Source organism: Syngnathoides biaculeatus, chromosome 22 (assembly GCF_019802595.1).
Source record: "Syngnathoides biaculeatus isolate LvHL_M chromosome 22, ASM1980259v1, whole genome shotgun sequence".
In the NCBI taxonomy this organism is placed as follows: domain Eukaryota; kingdom Metazoa; phylum Chordata; class Actinopteri; order Syngnathiformes; family Syngnathidae; genus Syngnathoides; species Syngnathoides biaculeatus.
This window is the reverse complement of record NC_084661.1, coordinates 4,301,552-4,317,500: the sequence shown is the minus strand read 5'-3', so window position 1 is coordinate 4,317,500 and position 15,949 is coordinate 4,301,552. Positions and strand designations below refer to the sequence as shown.

The following is a 15,949-nucleotide window of genomic DNA, read 5'->3' as shown; positions in this document are numbered from 1 at the left end:
CATGGTTTATGCGATATTTGGGAAAATTTGGGATAAGGATTGGGAGGGAATGGGATCAATATCTGCTGAAGTGGGAGGGAGTGGGATTATTTTTTTAACACACTTTGGGTTGGGAGGGAGCAGACGGAATCTTCTTGAGAGTGAGAGGGAACGGGTGTCACAATCCCTTCTCATTTTAGCTTCTCGCGACGAGCCCAGACAATGAGTAGTGAAATCAATCCATCAATCCATTTTCTTTGCCACTTATCCTCACAAGGGTCACAGGGAGTGCTGGAGCCTATCCCAGCTGTCAACAGTTAGGAGTTGGGATACACCCTGAACTGGTTGCCAGCCAACCGCAGGGCACATGGAGACTAACAGCCGCACTCACAATCACACCTAGGGGCAATTTAGAGTGTCCAATTAATGTTGCACATTTTTGGGATGTGGGAGGACACTGGAGTGCCTGGAGAAAACCCACACAGGCATGGGGAGAACATGCAAACTCCACACAGGCGGGGTCGCGATCGAACCCGAGTACTCAGAACTGTGAGGCCAACGCTTTACCAGCTGAGCCACCATGACGCCTGAGTAGTAAAATTCAACACATAATTGACTCCCTTTATAATTGCATTAAAAGCAGGGATAACGAAATGGTGTTTTGGGGGGGTTACACCCCCCCCAAAAGAAAAAGAAATGAAGAAAATACTTTTAACAAAAATTAGAAAATTGAGAGGAAGAGAGAAAGATATATTTATCTAGTCTCACAACAGATGCTTGCATGAGTAGTTCATATTCCGTCCTGTGATCAGCCATCATTTCTTCTGACAGAGAGGCAGAGGTGGGATTGGAGTTGTATGGTTTATTCTTCTTCAACAAGAGCCTAATATACAAAAATATGTGTCACTTTTGAACTCCCTTCATACTATAGGTCTTTTTTGGAGGTGAGGGGGGCTGTAAGTTGACACCTTATTTACCTTGGTTTGAGCTTGGAGGTTTTCTCTTGGTTGCAATCTTTGTGATTGTTGAATTCACCACAGTCTGGACCGCTTTGACCATTGTGGCCATGAGATGTTTTCATTAGAACCTCAAAGTCACATTCAAAGTCTTCTAGCTCCTGCAGACACAAGAACTAAATATGTGGCACTCATTCTTTATCAATGATTGAAACATTTGTCAAAATATGATCTTACTGTCTTAGGTGACAAAAGACTGCCATTTGGCAGAGGCTTAGAGAAGGATTCAGCACATTCAATGGGCATGCTCAGTCTGTAGAAAGTAATCTCGCCGTTGCTGTTCTGTGAATTAAATGACTTTTGTGTGACCTTCAGACATGGACATGAATCCACTGTACCATCTATTCTTGTCACCTTAAAGAGAGAAGAACATTTTAAATAGTTTAGTTCCAACTTGATTCGTTTGGGCTGATTTTTTTTTTTGTTCCAACACCCTGGCATTGCAAAATAAAAAAAAGCCTAAACTTCAATCCATTCATCCATCTTCCACTACTTATCCAAGGTCCGGTCGCAGGGACAGTCGCTTTAGAAGGGACGCCCAGACTTCCCTCTCCCCAGCTACTTCATTCAATTCTTCCAGGGACATTCTGAGGCATTCCAAGGCCATCTGAGAGACAGTCTCTCTATCGTATCCTGGGTCATCGCCGGAGCATCCTGCCAATTAGACATGCCTGGAACACCTCAACAGGGAGGCGTCTAGGAGGCATCCGAATCAGATACCCGAGCCACCTCATCTGGTTCCTCTCAATGTGGAGAAAAAGCGGCTCTACTCTGAGCAGACACCCCGTCGAGGAAACTCATTTCGGCTACTTGTATCCGGGCTCTTGTTCTTTCGGTCACGACATCCTCAACGTTGTTTTTCCCCCGTGGTTAGACATGACGGTTTTCCATTTTGCTAGTGAGTTATTGCTCGCTACAATACTACTGGACCAATGGCAAGTATATATTTCAGTGCAATTCAGCCTTTTTTTAGTAAAACATACTACTATTCACGCAAAAAAGAGCTCCATTTACCTCAATATGTTGGTGGTCAGGAGGTACAGGTACAAACTGAGGCAGTCTTTTACTGAGCCATATTGTGACATCACGGTTCATGTTGACAGCAAAAGGTTCGTAACCTTCTTGCAGACCACATATGGTGAAGTATTTCAGGGTACTGACATGTTTACCAAAGTTAATCCTCCCAGCCTGGCACACACCCAAACTGCACACAGGGATGAAACCTTGAGAAAGAAATATATGATCAATAGTTAGTGTGCTTTGGTGTCCATCACTTATTAAACATTACAACTGTAAAAATAAATAAATTAAAAGTATTCCCTACCTGGAAGCAGGCAGGAACTCCTTGGCGAACAAAATGTCACAAGCCTATTGTAATATATTCCTTTTTTATGTAAATAATTACCAAGTTAATCAATACATAAATTAAATGTTAGATTCAAAAATTTTAGTTCTAGCTTAATAATACTTTTTAACTTTCTACACTATATATTTTCTAGGCCCCACTCAGTGGTTAGAGCATTGGTTTTGTAAACCAGGGGTCACAGATTTGTATCTCACTGGGGCCCAAGAAGAGTTGCGTCAGGAAGAAAGAAAGGAACAAATATGAGTGTTCATCTGAAATGTCACGCTGTAGCGACTACTAACGGGACAGGCCGAAAGAAACTTACTTTCTATTTAAATCGTTTTTATTTCACAATGTTCTTGGAACATACATTTCTGACCATACTGTCCAGCCAGTGTCTCTGAAGCTGAGGATAAATTGGCTTTTACTTTTTTTTAACTCGAAATGACCAGATATGTTGAAACACTCGGGAAGCTATGTGGATATATTACAACATAATACACAGTACAATACATCACAACAAGCTGCAGCAGCATTAAAAACAAAGGCAATAAAAATGTGCATAATCACACACACACAATAGAGAAAAGAGGGGGGAGGGGGAAGGCAGGAGGCATCTAGTCGCTATATGCGTGGATCACAATTCTCTCCAAATAATCCATAAAGGATTAATCTCATTAAAAACACTTCTAGTACCAGGATGAGAAAATCTCATCTCCAATTTAATGTTAATCAGAATCTCACACCCAGCTCTTCAGAGGGAGTGCAGGTTTCCACTTAAATAAGATAAGAGGTCCTGCTCGTAGTGTTGTAAAGGCCAACACACAATATTTAGTTGCCGAAAAAGTCGTGTAGAATGAAGAGAGACCCGTGGGTCTGACGTCAAGGTCGATGTCAAGCACCATTGACAATGTGTCAAAGATCTGATGCCAAATAATGATGAGACAAAGATATGGACAAAACATGGATGTGCTTAGCAGTTGAATGCTTACAGCTATGGCAGGGGTGGCCAACCAGTCAGAGATGATAAACCTCATCTTTTACCGTGTTAAGGTGAAGAGTCACACATCATACACACGAAAGAGCCAAAGAGCCACATCATCCATCCATCCATCCATTTTCTGAGCTGCTTATCTTCACGAAGGTCGTGGGAGTGGTGGAGCCAATCATAGCTGTCATCAGGCAGGAGGCAGGGTACGCCGTGAACTGGTAGCCAGCCAGTTCCACTCACAATCACACCTAAGGGGCAATTTAGAGCCCCCAATTAATGCATGCTTTGGGATGTGGGAGGAAACCAGAGTGCCTGGAGAAAACCCAAACAGGCACGGGGGGAACATACAAACTCCACACAGGCTGGGCTGGGATTTGAACCCTGGTCGTCAGAATTGTGAGACCAATGCTCTAGTCAGTTGCTCCACCACCATCATACACATGCACATTATTCTCTCCTCACACACATACTTTTGCTGAGACAGATTTATTGTAAATGTCACACACCAACATGACAAGAAAACTCCACTCCTACAGAGTACCAAGACCACAGGCTAGTAATTAAAAAGAAAAAAAAAGTGTCCTATCTCAAACGAGATGGGAAGAGAAATGGAGTCGGGGTTATTTTAAAGAAAGCTGGCTAAGAACGTCTTGGAGGTGAAAAGAGTATCAGATTGAGTAATGAGGCTGAAACTTGAAACTGAAGGTGTTTTATGTTTTATGTGATTAATGGCTATTCCCCACAGATAGAATGTGACCTAAAGTTGGAAGAGAAATTCTGGAAGGAACGAAATGAAGTCGTCCTGAGTATTTCAAACACAGAGAGACTTGTGATTGGTGGAGATTAGACTGGAATGGTGAAGGAAACGGGGAAGATGAAGAAGTGATGGTAAGTACGCCATCCAGGAAAGGAACTTTGAGGGACAGGTGGTGGTGGACTTTACAAAAAGGATGGAAATGGCAGTCGTCAACATTTTTTCCGGAAGAGGCAGTAACATAGGGTGACCTCCAAGAGTGGAGGTTGAAGCATGCAAGTGGATTACATTTTGTGCAGACGATATCATCTGAAGGAGGTTACTGACTGTAAGGTAGTGTTAGGGGATAGTCGAGCCAAGGTGATCAGAGAGAAGGGCAGGAAAGTACTTGGTGAGTGTTCTGGTAGGAAAGGGGAGGAGACTTGGTGGTGGAACCCCAAAGTACAGGTAGTCATACAAGGAAAGCGGTTTGCAAAAAATAACTGGGACACTGAGGGGACTGAGGAGAGGTGAAAGGAATACATTGAAATGCAACATATGGCAAATGTAGAGGTGGCAAAGGATAAACAAGAGGCATATGATGACATGTAAAACCAGTTTGGACACTAAAGGAGAAAGGATCTCGACAAGATGGCCGGACAGGATAGAGATAGGAGGGACGTAAGGGTGATTAAGGATAGAGATGGAAATCTGTTGACTGGTGCCAGCAGTGTGCTAAATTGATGGAAAGAATACTTTGAGAAGTTGATAAAGAAAATGAGAGAGAAGGAAGACTAGAAGAGGCAAGTGTGAAGGACCAGGAAATGGCAATGATTAGCAAGGTAGAAGTTAGAAAGGTACTAATGAGGATGAAATATCAAAAGGCAGTTGGTCCTTATGACATGCTTGTGGAGGTATGGAAGCAATGTAGAGAGGTGGCTGAAGAGTTTTTGACCAAATTATTCAACAGAATACTAGACAAGAAGAGGCCTGAAGAATGGACAAAAACTGTGTTCCCATTTTTAGAATAAAGGTGATTTACAGAGTTGTGGGAACTATAGAGGAATAAAGTTGATGAGCCACACAATGAAGTTATGGGAAAGAGTAGTTTAGGCTAGACTCATGACAGAAGTAAGTATCTGTGAGCAACTGTATGGTTCATGCCTAGAAAGAGTACCACAGATGGATTATTTGCCATGAGGATGCTCGTGGAAAAGTAGAGTGAAGGTCAGAAGGAGCTACGTTGTGTCTTTGTGGATCTCAAGAAAGCCTATGACTGAGTACTAAGAGATAAACTGTGGTCCTGCATCCGTAAATCTGGTGTGGCGGAGAAATATGTCAGAATAGTACAGGACATGTATGGGGAGAGCAGGACAGTGGTGAGGTGTGCTGTCTGTGTGACAGAATAATTTAAATTGGAGGTGGGACTGCATCAGGGATCAGCTCTGAGCTCCTTCCTGTTTGCCCTGGTAATGGATAGGCTGATAGATGAGGTTAGACTGGAATCCCCTTCAACCATGATGTTTGCAGATGACATTGTGATCTGCAGTGAAGGTAGGGACCAGGTGGAGGAGCAATTAGAAAGATGGAGGGATGCACTGGAAAGGAGATTAATGAAGATTAGCTGACGTAAAACAATATATGTGCATAAATGAGAGGGGTGGAGGAAGAAGCAATAGCGAGGGTGGATGACTTAAAATACTTGGGGTCAACAATCCAGAGCAAATGTGAGTATGCTAAGGAAGTGAAGAAACGGGTCCAAGCGGGTTGGAACAGCTGTCAGAAGGGTTCTGTATTATGTGATAGAAGAGTCTCTGCTTGGATGAAGGGCAAAGTTTATTAAACAGTGGTGAGGCCAGTCATGTAGGACGGAAAGGGCCGGTGGCACTGAAAAGACAACAACAAGTAATGGGACAAAGACCAGGTACCTTCCTGTGGTGTCTCATGAGGGGTTCCCCTCCTGGGGAGCCTTATGAAGCCAAATCCCTTCACTCTGACTCGCGCCAATGAGAGGTGCCCTTTTCCCTTATCAGCGCTACATCGCCCATCCTGCATCTCTTAGGGTGGGTGACATTCAGACCAATCCAGGTCCCATCTTTTTCCCAGGCTGTTCTCAGACCACATAGTGTGACTTCACTCCTATCACCCATAACGCCTGCCAACAGGGGTTCCACAAGACCTGGGCTGGTCAGACCCGATATTCAAAGAGACTTGAAGGCTTCGTGTGCAGTCTCTGCTTGGGTTCTCCCCCATTAGCCCCTGTGGCACAGGCTAGTCACAGCATCCCCTCTACCGCCTCATCTATCACTCTGTCATGCTTTGCTCCCAACATTTTCTTGTTGTCTTCTTCTACTACTCGAGCATCATCTGGCAAATGTTTTGTTTGTAAATTGACCATAAGGTCCAACAACAAACCCCTCCTGTTCAACGCCTGCCCCAATTGGGCTCACCGATCCTGCACCAGGATCAATCGCTATGAGTCAACCCCTGTTAGACGTGTTCTGCCTGGATTTCCCCCGCAACCATATCTACCCAGCACACTGCAGTCGCAATCCCACTGCCCAATGGCAACCAGCAACTGCTCCCCAGCCCTCAATAATCGTTTCTGCCCAATGTGTAAGGGGAAGCGAGACCCACGTTGCCCCCTCTCTTGCAGCTCCTGTAAGAGAGGCTTCCACGTAAAGTGCGTTCCTGAAACCAGACAACACTGACCGTCTGAGACAACTACACTCACGGCGAACCTGCATCCATTCCTAAATCCCAACCTTAAGCACCATCTGTGACAACAGAAAGGCCAAACTACCCCCCTGCTCCCAATCCCATCTAACCATCTTGCAGTGGAACTGTGATTCCCTCGCAACTAAGGTCACAGAACAAGGGGCCCTAGCAAGGAGGCTGAAATGTGACCTCCTCCTGCTACAAGAAACCAAACTGGGCCTTGAAGACACTACCCCCTCACTCTCTGGCTATGGCGCAATCCGCCAAGACTGCGCCAACAGTGGTACAAAATACCACCGCGGGGGTGGCTTACTAACCTTGTTTCATCAAGGCATTCCCTACACCTTGACACCACCAGTTAACTTGGGGCATGCTGAGATGCATCAAATCCTTATCCCCACTGCAAGAGGTTCCAACCTTTCACTCACTAATATTTGTTCTCCCCGTCAATCCCTCATTCTCTAGCCCACCTACTAGCCACACAACATGGCTACCTTGTCTCCCCACCTGTTGCGGCCTCATCTGTGATGACTTCAATGCCCATCACATCACCTGGGATGATTTTTCACAAGCGGACCCAAGGGGGCAAGCCATCCACAACTGGCTTGAAGATAAGGACAGAGTGCTCTTCAACGATGGCTCCCCCACACAAAACTCAAGACACCTGAAGAGAAGCAGTCTCAGCGCCCAAGACCCTGTTACCACAGAAGCCTGCAGCTGGACACCCCATTGTCAAGCTCCTCTGACCTCAGTCCCAACCTGGTTCGATGGAAGGAGGAGTTCAAGATTGAGGCGGAGAGGAACTTCAGGAAAGGTGATTGGGAAAATACAAATGTGCTATCCTTCACAAACTCCCCTCTATCGATCTGTATGGAGCGCCACACCTCTTCTAAATTGGTTCACCGATGTCCTCAAAACTGTAACCACAGAAGCAGTCCTGCGAAAAGTCTTCTGACCAAACAACATCCCCTGGATGAACAGTGACTTAAAACAACTCATCAAGGAGAGGAATCGGCTTTGAAGAAATCTGAGCGCCAACACCAGAAAGAGCTACCTTCAAAAAGGCCGAGAGGTAGCTGAGAAGAGTGCAGAGACAAGACGCGCAGCTTGGCATCTCAACCTCTCAAAAATTGCGGAGATCAAGGACACCAAGCAGGCATGGGCGGTGGTCAAATCCCTGTCAGGACCCCACTCACATGAAACAGGCAAGACGTTTACCAACAACAACCGTGAATATGCCTCAGACAAAGCTAAGGCAACGGCCTCTGTCATCGAATATGCAAGGGTGAGTGGGCGCAAAAAGTGATAAGTCAAGTAGGAGGACCATACGAGAGCTTCGAAAAGATGCTTGTAGACTGCAAGGTTCCCCTCGGCAATCGCTCGAGTGACCTTTCACGCCTGATAAACTCCCCCGGGCCTTCAAACAACTCAAATGAGGCAAAGTAGCTGGTCCAGATGGGATTGCCCCAGAGATGTTAAAACACCTGCCCACTGCTGCACTTCCCGCTCTCCTACAAATACTCAACAACAGCTGGACCCCCCCCCCCAATGGTGCCTACAAGCCTGGTGCATGGATGAGATCATCCCATACCATAAAAAGGCCAAAGACCCTCAACTTATCGGGAGCTATCGCCCAATCGGCTTGACTTGCACCATTGGCAAAACTCTGGAGAGAGTCATCATCAACCGCTTGACCCGGTGGCTCGAGGAGCACTCGAGTCTCAGTCCTTAGCAGGGGGTTTCCGCATGGGCCGCTGCACCGCTGATCAATGCCTACGGCTGTCTCAATTCGTCATGGATGGGTTCCAGTCCAAACAACGTCCATGTTCCATTGCTGCTTTCTTGAATTTCAGCAGGGCATATGATCAGGTGTGCTGTGCCAGACTCCTCCAGAAGATGCTGGTGATTGGCATGCCTGTTCGATTTGTCGAGAGGATCAAGGCCGAGTCCACCAACTGTACAGTGTGAGAGAGAGTTAATGGTTCCACAGGGCACTGCCGAACCTTCAAAGAAGTACTCCCTCAAGGCTCAGTTATGTCTCCACTTCTCTTTACAATTTACATTAACGATCTACTAGAGTCCTTTGAGACCTCCACCCTTGTCTCTGCCTATCCTGATGACTTGGTGCTGGTCTGTAGCAGCCATAATAAGGAAGAAGTGGCGGTAAGGCTGGAGGCTGTCAAAGTTCACCAATGGTCCGCAGATAACCATCTCACTCCCAACACGTCAAAGTCGAAAGTTGTTTTCTTTAAGATGGGCCATGTCGAATCCTCATTGTGCTCAAACATCACCGTTGGGGGTTCCAGACTCAAGACGAATCCCACTCTCAATATAATTGCCAGCTCACATTCAACAAACACGTACGGCACTTGAGCCAAGTCATGATGGTGGCCACACGATATGCAGACGATCTACATTGCAACCATCAGATCATTCGCAGAATATGCAGCTCCTGCCTGGGCACCCTGGGCTTTCTCCTCCAGCATCCAGAAACTGGAGAGGGTGCAGTCAGATGCAGCTCACACCATAATGGGCCAACTTCAAACAACTCCTATCGACACTTTCCTGCATGAAGCCCAATTACCACCATTCTCCTCGTTAAATTTCGCCTGTCTTAAAAAGCCGGATGACTGGTCCCACCTTCCCCACGACGATGACTGAAGGGAACTAAAACAGATGCACCTGACAAAATGCCTAAAACGTGGCGACTGGAGAAGTTTCACCACCCCTATCCTATCCAACCGCAACCTCACCCCGGCAGACATGGAGACTGTAAATAACCCCAATATTCCATGGCACCGGCCCCCTCCACCTCCCATCCATTTGAAGCCCATCCCAAAATCTGCATCCCCGTCCCAACAACTAGCTGCAGCTATGGAAATGCTTGTGGCACACAGCCCAACAGACCTGTTTGTCTTCACTGATGGCTCCACACTTAACGGCATGGAGAACAGAGGCGTCGGGTTAGTGGTCTCCAGAGGTCACTCTGTGAACCACTCCTGGCACACACCACCGGGACCTTTAGCAGCTCTTTTCAGGTTGAAAAGGCTGCTCTGATTGCGGCCATCACTTGGCCCGGACAGAATGACAACTGGCCCTCCATCATTACTGACTGAAGATCCCTCCTTCAATCCCTCGACAACCCCACTGCCTTCAACCCCTCCACCCTCTCCATCAACTCCAACCTTGCAGATTTTCCTCCCACCAAAAAGATCCAACTAATATGGGTCTTAGGCCATTGCAACCTCCAGGGCAATGACCTTGCAGATGAGCAGGCCAAACTCGGACCCCCCCTTCCCCAACCAATCACTCCACTCAACACCCAAACTTGCTTAGCGATCATCATCAGGAGTTGCACAGTTAAGATATCTTGAGATATCTTTTCCCTCACCTCCACTAACCTAATCTAGAGGAAGAGTCCCCGTTGTCCAAGAAAGACCTTGTCGATCTTATTCGTTTCCGGTCTGGCCACCACCTCTCCCTCCAAAGATGCAGTGCCATCTCTGTGGTGACGAAGAAAAATCGGCCGAGCTTAAGTGCCCTGCACTCCAGTCTGCCCGATACCACCGCCAACTGGGATTCTTCTTCCTAGAACTATGGCGCCTCCCACATGCAAGTCTAGTGCTTCTGAGCATCATCCTCAGGCGCCTTGAGTGTTTCAAAGAAGAAGAACAACAACAGCAAGCAGAGCTGGAAGTGGCAGAAATGAAGATGTTTAGGTTCTCTCAATGAGTAACCAGGTTGGAGAGAATTAGAAATTAGCTCATTAGTGGGACAGCCACAGTTGGATGTTTTGGAGACAAGGTCGAGAGAGCAGACTTCGATGGTATGGACATATCCAGAGAAGAGAGAGTCAGCATATTGGTCGAAGAGTGCTGAGGAAGGAGCTACCAGGAAAAAGAGCAAGAGGTAGACCAAAGAGAAGGTTGATGAATGAAGACATGAGGGCAGTTGGTGTGAGAGAGGAAGATGCAGGAGAGAGGCTTACATGGAAAGAGATGATGTCCGTGAGCCGAAAGGAAAAGAATAAGTGTTCAACGGCATTAATCATTACCTCATCTTTGGTGGTCCGTTGTTAAGGTTGCACAAGCCCCATGTTGCAAAGGATTGCTGTTCATAAATGCCTGGACCCAGTATCTTCAAAAAGCAAAGACCAAATCCGAAACCTTGGTGTTCTGATAGATTACGACCTTTCCTTCAACATTCATATCAAATCAGTTACTAGAACTGCCTTTTACCATGTGAAAAAATATCTGGAGTGAATGCTTGCATGTGTCAAGCAGACGAGAAGATGCTCATCCATGCTTTTATCTCAAGTAGACTGTACTACTGTTTTACTGTACTGGAATGGTCTGCAGGGGACATGGAGACAGACAACAGTCGCAGTCACAATCACACCTTGAGGCAATTTCGAGCAAAGGGTGCTCAATGTATCGATTGCGATTGACCAACCAATCACCGAGGCAATTTTGGTCAATTGTGTGACACCGTGCAACACCAAAAAAAATACGTCAGCATATCATCCATATCATCAGATATGTCGATCTCACGCATATAAAGGCACGTTCTAGCAAGCTGGCCTCGTATTTACAGTCCTGCTATTGCTTTTCCATGGCACTAGCGGCGATGACCACCACCGTCGGTATATCGCAAAAGGCTGGCTGCTTGGAAAGTAGCTCTTGGGGAAAAAAAGTCTGGGCACTCTTGATTTAGAGTCTCCAATTAATGCACATTTTTGGGATGTGGGAGGAAACTGAGTGCCTGGAGAAGACCCACAAAGGCGCAGGGAGAACATGTAAACTACACACAGGCGGGGCCGGAATCGAACCTGGGTCCTCAGAACTGTGAGGCCAACGCTTTACCGACTGATCCACTGTTCCCTATTTGTTAACAGTTAAATATTTTAAAATGACCAAAAATACAGTATGTATGCAGCATGAGAGTGAAAAACACTTACCTTCACCAACATCAAAGTCTTTGAAAGCCAGTTCAGAGCCAGAGTCATCAAGTAGCACTTCTCCGTTGAGGGTGAACATCATGGTTTGCTCATTCATGTCCACCATGCAGCCAACGACATCACCTGTCTGCCAGGCACGCCCAAAGTGCTCATTTCCCTGGTGCCAGCGCTGAACCTTGAAAACATTTAGCCCAGCAAAACTATGAGTCTTTGTATGGAAAATGGAACTGAATGAAATCCGATCCCTGTTCCAGCTCATCCTTTTGTACACTTGGAGGACTATCTTAACAAGAAGATGGGTGTATCCTGGACCAGTCACCACCCAATAAAAAAAGATAGGACAAATATAAGTGGGTATTTTCTTTTTTCAATTAGTCCTTGTGATATAAAAATGAGACCAACATGAATTATTTAAAAACATTTTCCACCATTTTGTAACTTATACTCCATCCGTTCATCTTCCATACTGCTGATCCTAACAAGGGGAACAGGGGTGCTGGAGCCTATCCCAACTATCTTACAATGAGATGTTGGGTACACCCTGAACCAGTTGCCACATACAATGGTACCTCTACTTACGAACATCTCGAGTCACAAAAGATTCAGGTTACGAAACACCTCCTTGGAAAAATATTGTCTCTAGTTAGGAAGGAAATTCAGGATGGAAAAGGAAATCAAGGCGCTGGATTCTCCAAATTCCATTGAACGTAATTGTCAAGTTTACCAGTTAGACATTAATTAAACAGTACAAAAAAAGAAGCAAAGATACCAGTTTAAGTTTGACAGCTCACAAGGAGCGAGGAGAGCAACTGTCTCGTAAAAATTACTACTGCACTCTCTGATTGTCCTCTCCTCAGCACCCCTATTTATTTGGTTTCCAACGCCCCTTATTTACATGGATGTTATAATGTATATAGGAGACAGGAGAGCAAAACATAGTTGGCACACAGTGGACCTGTTTCTTTTTGTGTGTGTGCATGTGTGTGGAAGATTGCTGAGTACATGTGTAGTCAAGTTTGCAATCATCTCTTTAACAGATAACAGGCGCTCCTTTTATCCATGCAATTTAAAAATATGGAATTACGCCTATCAAGAGAAAAACAATATGCCTGAATAAAGATTGAGAATCACTGGTTTAGAAGCTCTCATATTTTACCAAAACAAACAGAAGTTGCTTTCAGAGGGGGCCTTTTTTCCCATGTTAGAGATACAGTTTTTTGAGGTTGAAATAGCCAAAATATGAAACCTTAGAGTGGCCAATCACATAAAAAAATCATGCTAAACAGGAGTGAGTAGACACCTGCCATCATTTAAAGTGTCTCAGATTAATCTCTAAATTTTAGATGTTCTAGAAAGCTTTTGCGAACATATTGGTCGTCACATTTTACAGAACACGCCAAGATAAGCTGGAAGCTTGCACAGAATCAGAGGGATCTCATTGTTTGAAGGTATCAGAAAAACAGTACAAAAGAATTTATGATGAATTAAATGTACAATGCACATCTCTTGTCCCAAATCAGGCAGGACAGGCTCAAGATCACTTGTGACCCAAATGAGGATTAGAACTTCAGAAAATGTAGTGATGGTTGTACATACAACCTTCGACAGTGATTAATACCTCAGAAAAAAAATCTGAATAATCAACACAATGAACACATACACTCGACTCCAAAATTGTTGCACTCGTGCTGTTGACTGTAAACAGTGTGTTTGACATCAATAGACGATACCAAGGATTAACAACATTCCAGGTACTTGCCTTTCAATTAGACACAGTATATGTTTGAACATGGCCATTCCTCCTGTGAGCAAAAGTGTTAGGAATGTTTATTCTGGGTGTGTTTTGTTGCATTCATCCATCCATTTATCCATTTTATGTCCCTTATCCTCACTAGGGCCACAGGCATGTTGGAGCCTATCCCTGGTGTCACTCAGAGAGAAGCGGGGTACACCCTCAGATGGTCCCCAGCCAATTACAGGACACATATAAACAAACAACTCAGTTGCAATCACACCTGTGGTGCATTCATCATTGAAAAAAATGATTCACTCTAAATGTCAATGCAAAATTTAACACTTGGATTCATACATATCTGCTAAGACAAACTGAAGTTAGGGTGTACATGCTGTTGTGAAAGCCTGGAAAATGAAATGCAAAAGGAAAATCCAAGGGTTTGCTGATTGTAATAGGTCACAGGCTTGATCAAGTTGTTGCAAACAAAAAAATTGCAAATAGGTATTCAAGTTTTATTCACTTTTATCTATCATATATCATCTATATGTGTTGGCACGGTAGAGCAGCTGTAAAACATTGGCCTCACAGTTCTGAGGTCCAGGGTTCAATACAGGGCCTGCCTGTGTGGAGTTTATATGTTCTTCCCTGTGCCTGCTGGGGTTTTTCTCCGGGCACTCCAGTTTCCTCTCACATCCCAAAAACATGCAACATTAATTGGAGACTCTAAATTGCCTCCAGGTGTGATTGTGAGTGCAACTGTTGTCTGTCTCCATGTGCCCTGTAATTGTCTGGCAACCAGTTCAGGGTGTACCCTGCCTCCTGACAACTGGGATAGGCTCCAGCACACCCGCGACCCTTGGGGGATAAGCGGCTAAGACAATGGATGGATGGATGTCAATATGTTCCAACACTTTTGTTTAAAATATAATAATAATAACAATATAGATCATAATAATATATCCAATTCAGCTGTAGATACCTGAAAATAAAACCTATTGATCTTTCATGTCAACCTCAAATGTTGTCCCATTCCAATATTTTTGAGCAGGATGGGTCAACTAAAAGCATTCCAACTTGGAATCAGAAAAAACTGTAAAAGAGAAATGCAACTACCTTGAATCCATCAAAGACAAAGGCCTTTTCATCAGAACCCAATGCTAGATCTGGCAGACATCCTGGTCTTGCCCAGCCAACCCTCATCTCTCCTGCTGTCACTACCTGAGACAAATGCAAGGACGCAAGCAGTTTATAATCAAATTAGAATAGAAAACTTATGTTGATTGTCTCTCACTTAATGTTTATGTGTATTCTGGTTATCGTACAACAGATTTGAACCTTTGGTGCACCAAAACACATTTTGTTTAAAAAAAAAGCAATATTTTCATATTAAGAGTGATTTAAGTGTGCATATTGCAGGATGCTGAAGTTGGAAAATTCTGTTCCCATATTTCTGTCTTACCTCTAGCTCAAAGTACCACTTTCCTTCATTCACACAGTAGGATTTTTCAGCTCTGAAGATCCGAAACCTTTCAGCAGACAAATTGTTGTGATCATAATGAGCTATTTAAAGAAACAAAAGGGGGCAGACCGTAAATCACATCAAATGACATCTTATGGATAAAGTGATGGAGTGGAAAGTAGGTATTATACTGTAGTCCTGGTCAGGAGTTTCCAAGTTGTATCCATAACCCAACAGAGTTCTGACAGTTTCTCTTAGACTGTCTTTGTTTGCCTTCTTTGTTCTCTCATCCAAAAGACTGTAGGGCACCAGGCGAGGATTTGTGCGATTCTTCACATCCTGCCAGGCAAATATTAATGCAAGAAAAGAGAATGTTGACACACCATTTTGTTTGGATATTTTAGGTTGGGTTGCTATGGAAACAAGTCAGGCATCTGTATGTATGCTGGCGATATGAAATGTGAATTATGAGCAATAAAATACAAAAACATGTTCTGTAAAAAATGACTCTTGTTTTTTTTTGTTGTTGATTGAAACATAGTAAAGTTTTCTGCAATGTATACATTGTTTTCCACCTTCTGTATGTTTGCCACTCCTTGCGTACACAGGCACACAACCCACCCACACAGACACACACTAATACACACATACAAGACTCCCTGAGGGACACAGTCGTTCTCCAAGTCCACAAAACATGCAGACTGGTTGGGGGAACTCCTCTGCACCCTGGAGGTTTCCCTCAAATTTTTAAACAAATGCAAAGGTTTACTGCACATTAATAAATAGGACATTGTTCAAAATAATGTTACAAAAATAATAATAATAATAACACTACAAAATAATGTAGTGTTTGAAAATGTCAGCAAAAGGTAAAATACTCCAAACTACTGTATTGAGAAAATATTGGAAGGGTGGTGCAACTGATTAGGGGTGGCCTCACAGTTCTGAGGTCCAGGGTTCAAATCCCAGCCTGTGTAGAGTTTGCATGTTCTCCCCGTGCATACGTGGGTATTCTC

At 44.5% G+C, this 15,949-nt stretch overlaps 1 protein-coding gene across 1 annotated transcript in view; it reads right to left on the bottom strand.

Annotated features, from left to right (window-relative positions):
- The window catches only part of ryr2a (ryanodine receptor 2a (cardiac)), a 407,989-nt gene that overhangs the window by 350,241 nt on the left and 41,799 nt on the right, over window positions 1–15,949 (bottom strand). Inside the window, 8 exon segments of the mRNA XM_061810997.1 lie at window positions 748–862; window positions 957–1,096; window positions 1,173–1,349; window positions 2,010–2,218; window positions 11,740–11,914; window positions 14,588–14,692; window positions 14,934–15,034; window positions 15,125–15,272. Of these exon segments, the coding sequence (XP_061666981.1) occupies window positions 748–862; window positions 957–1,096; window positions 1,173–1,349; window positions 2,010–2,218; window positions 11,740–11,914; window positions 14,588–14,692; window positions 14,934–15,034; window positions 15,125–15,272 (1,170 nt within the window).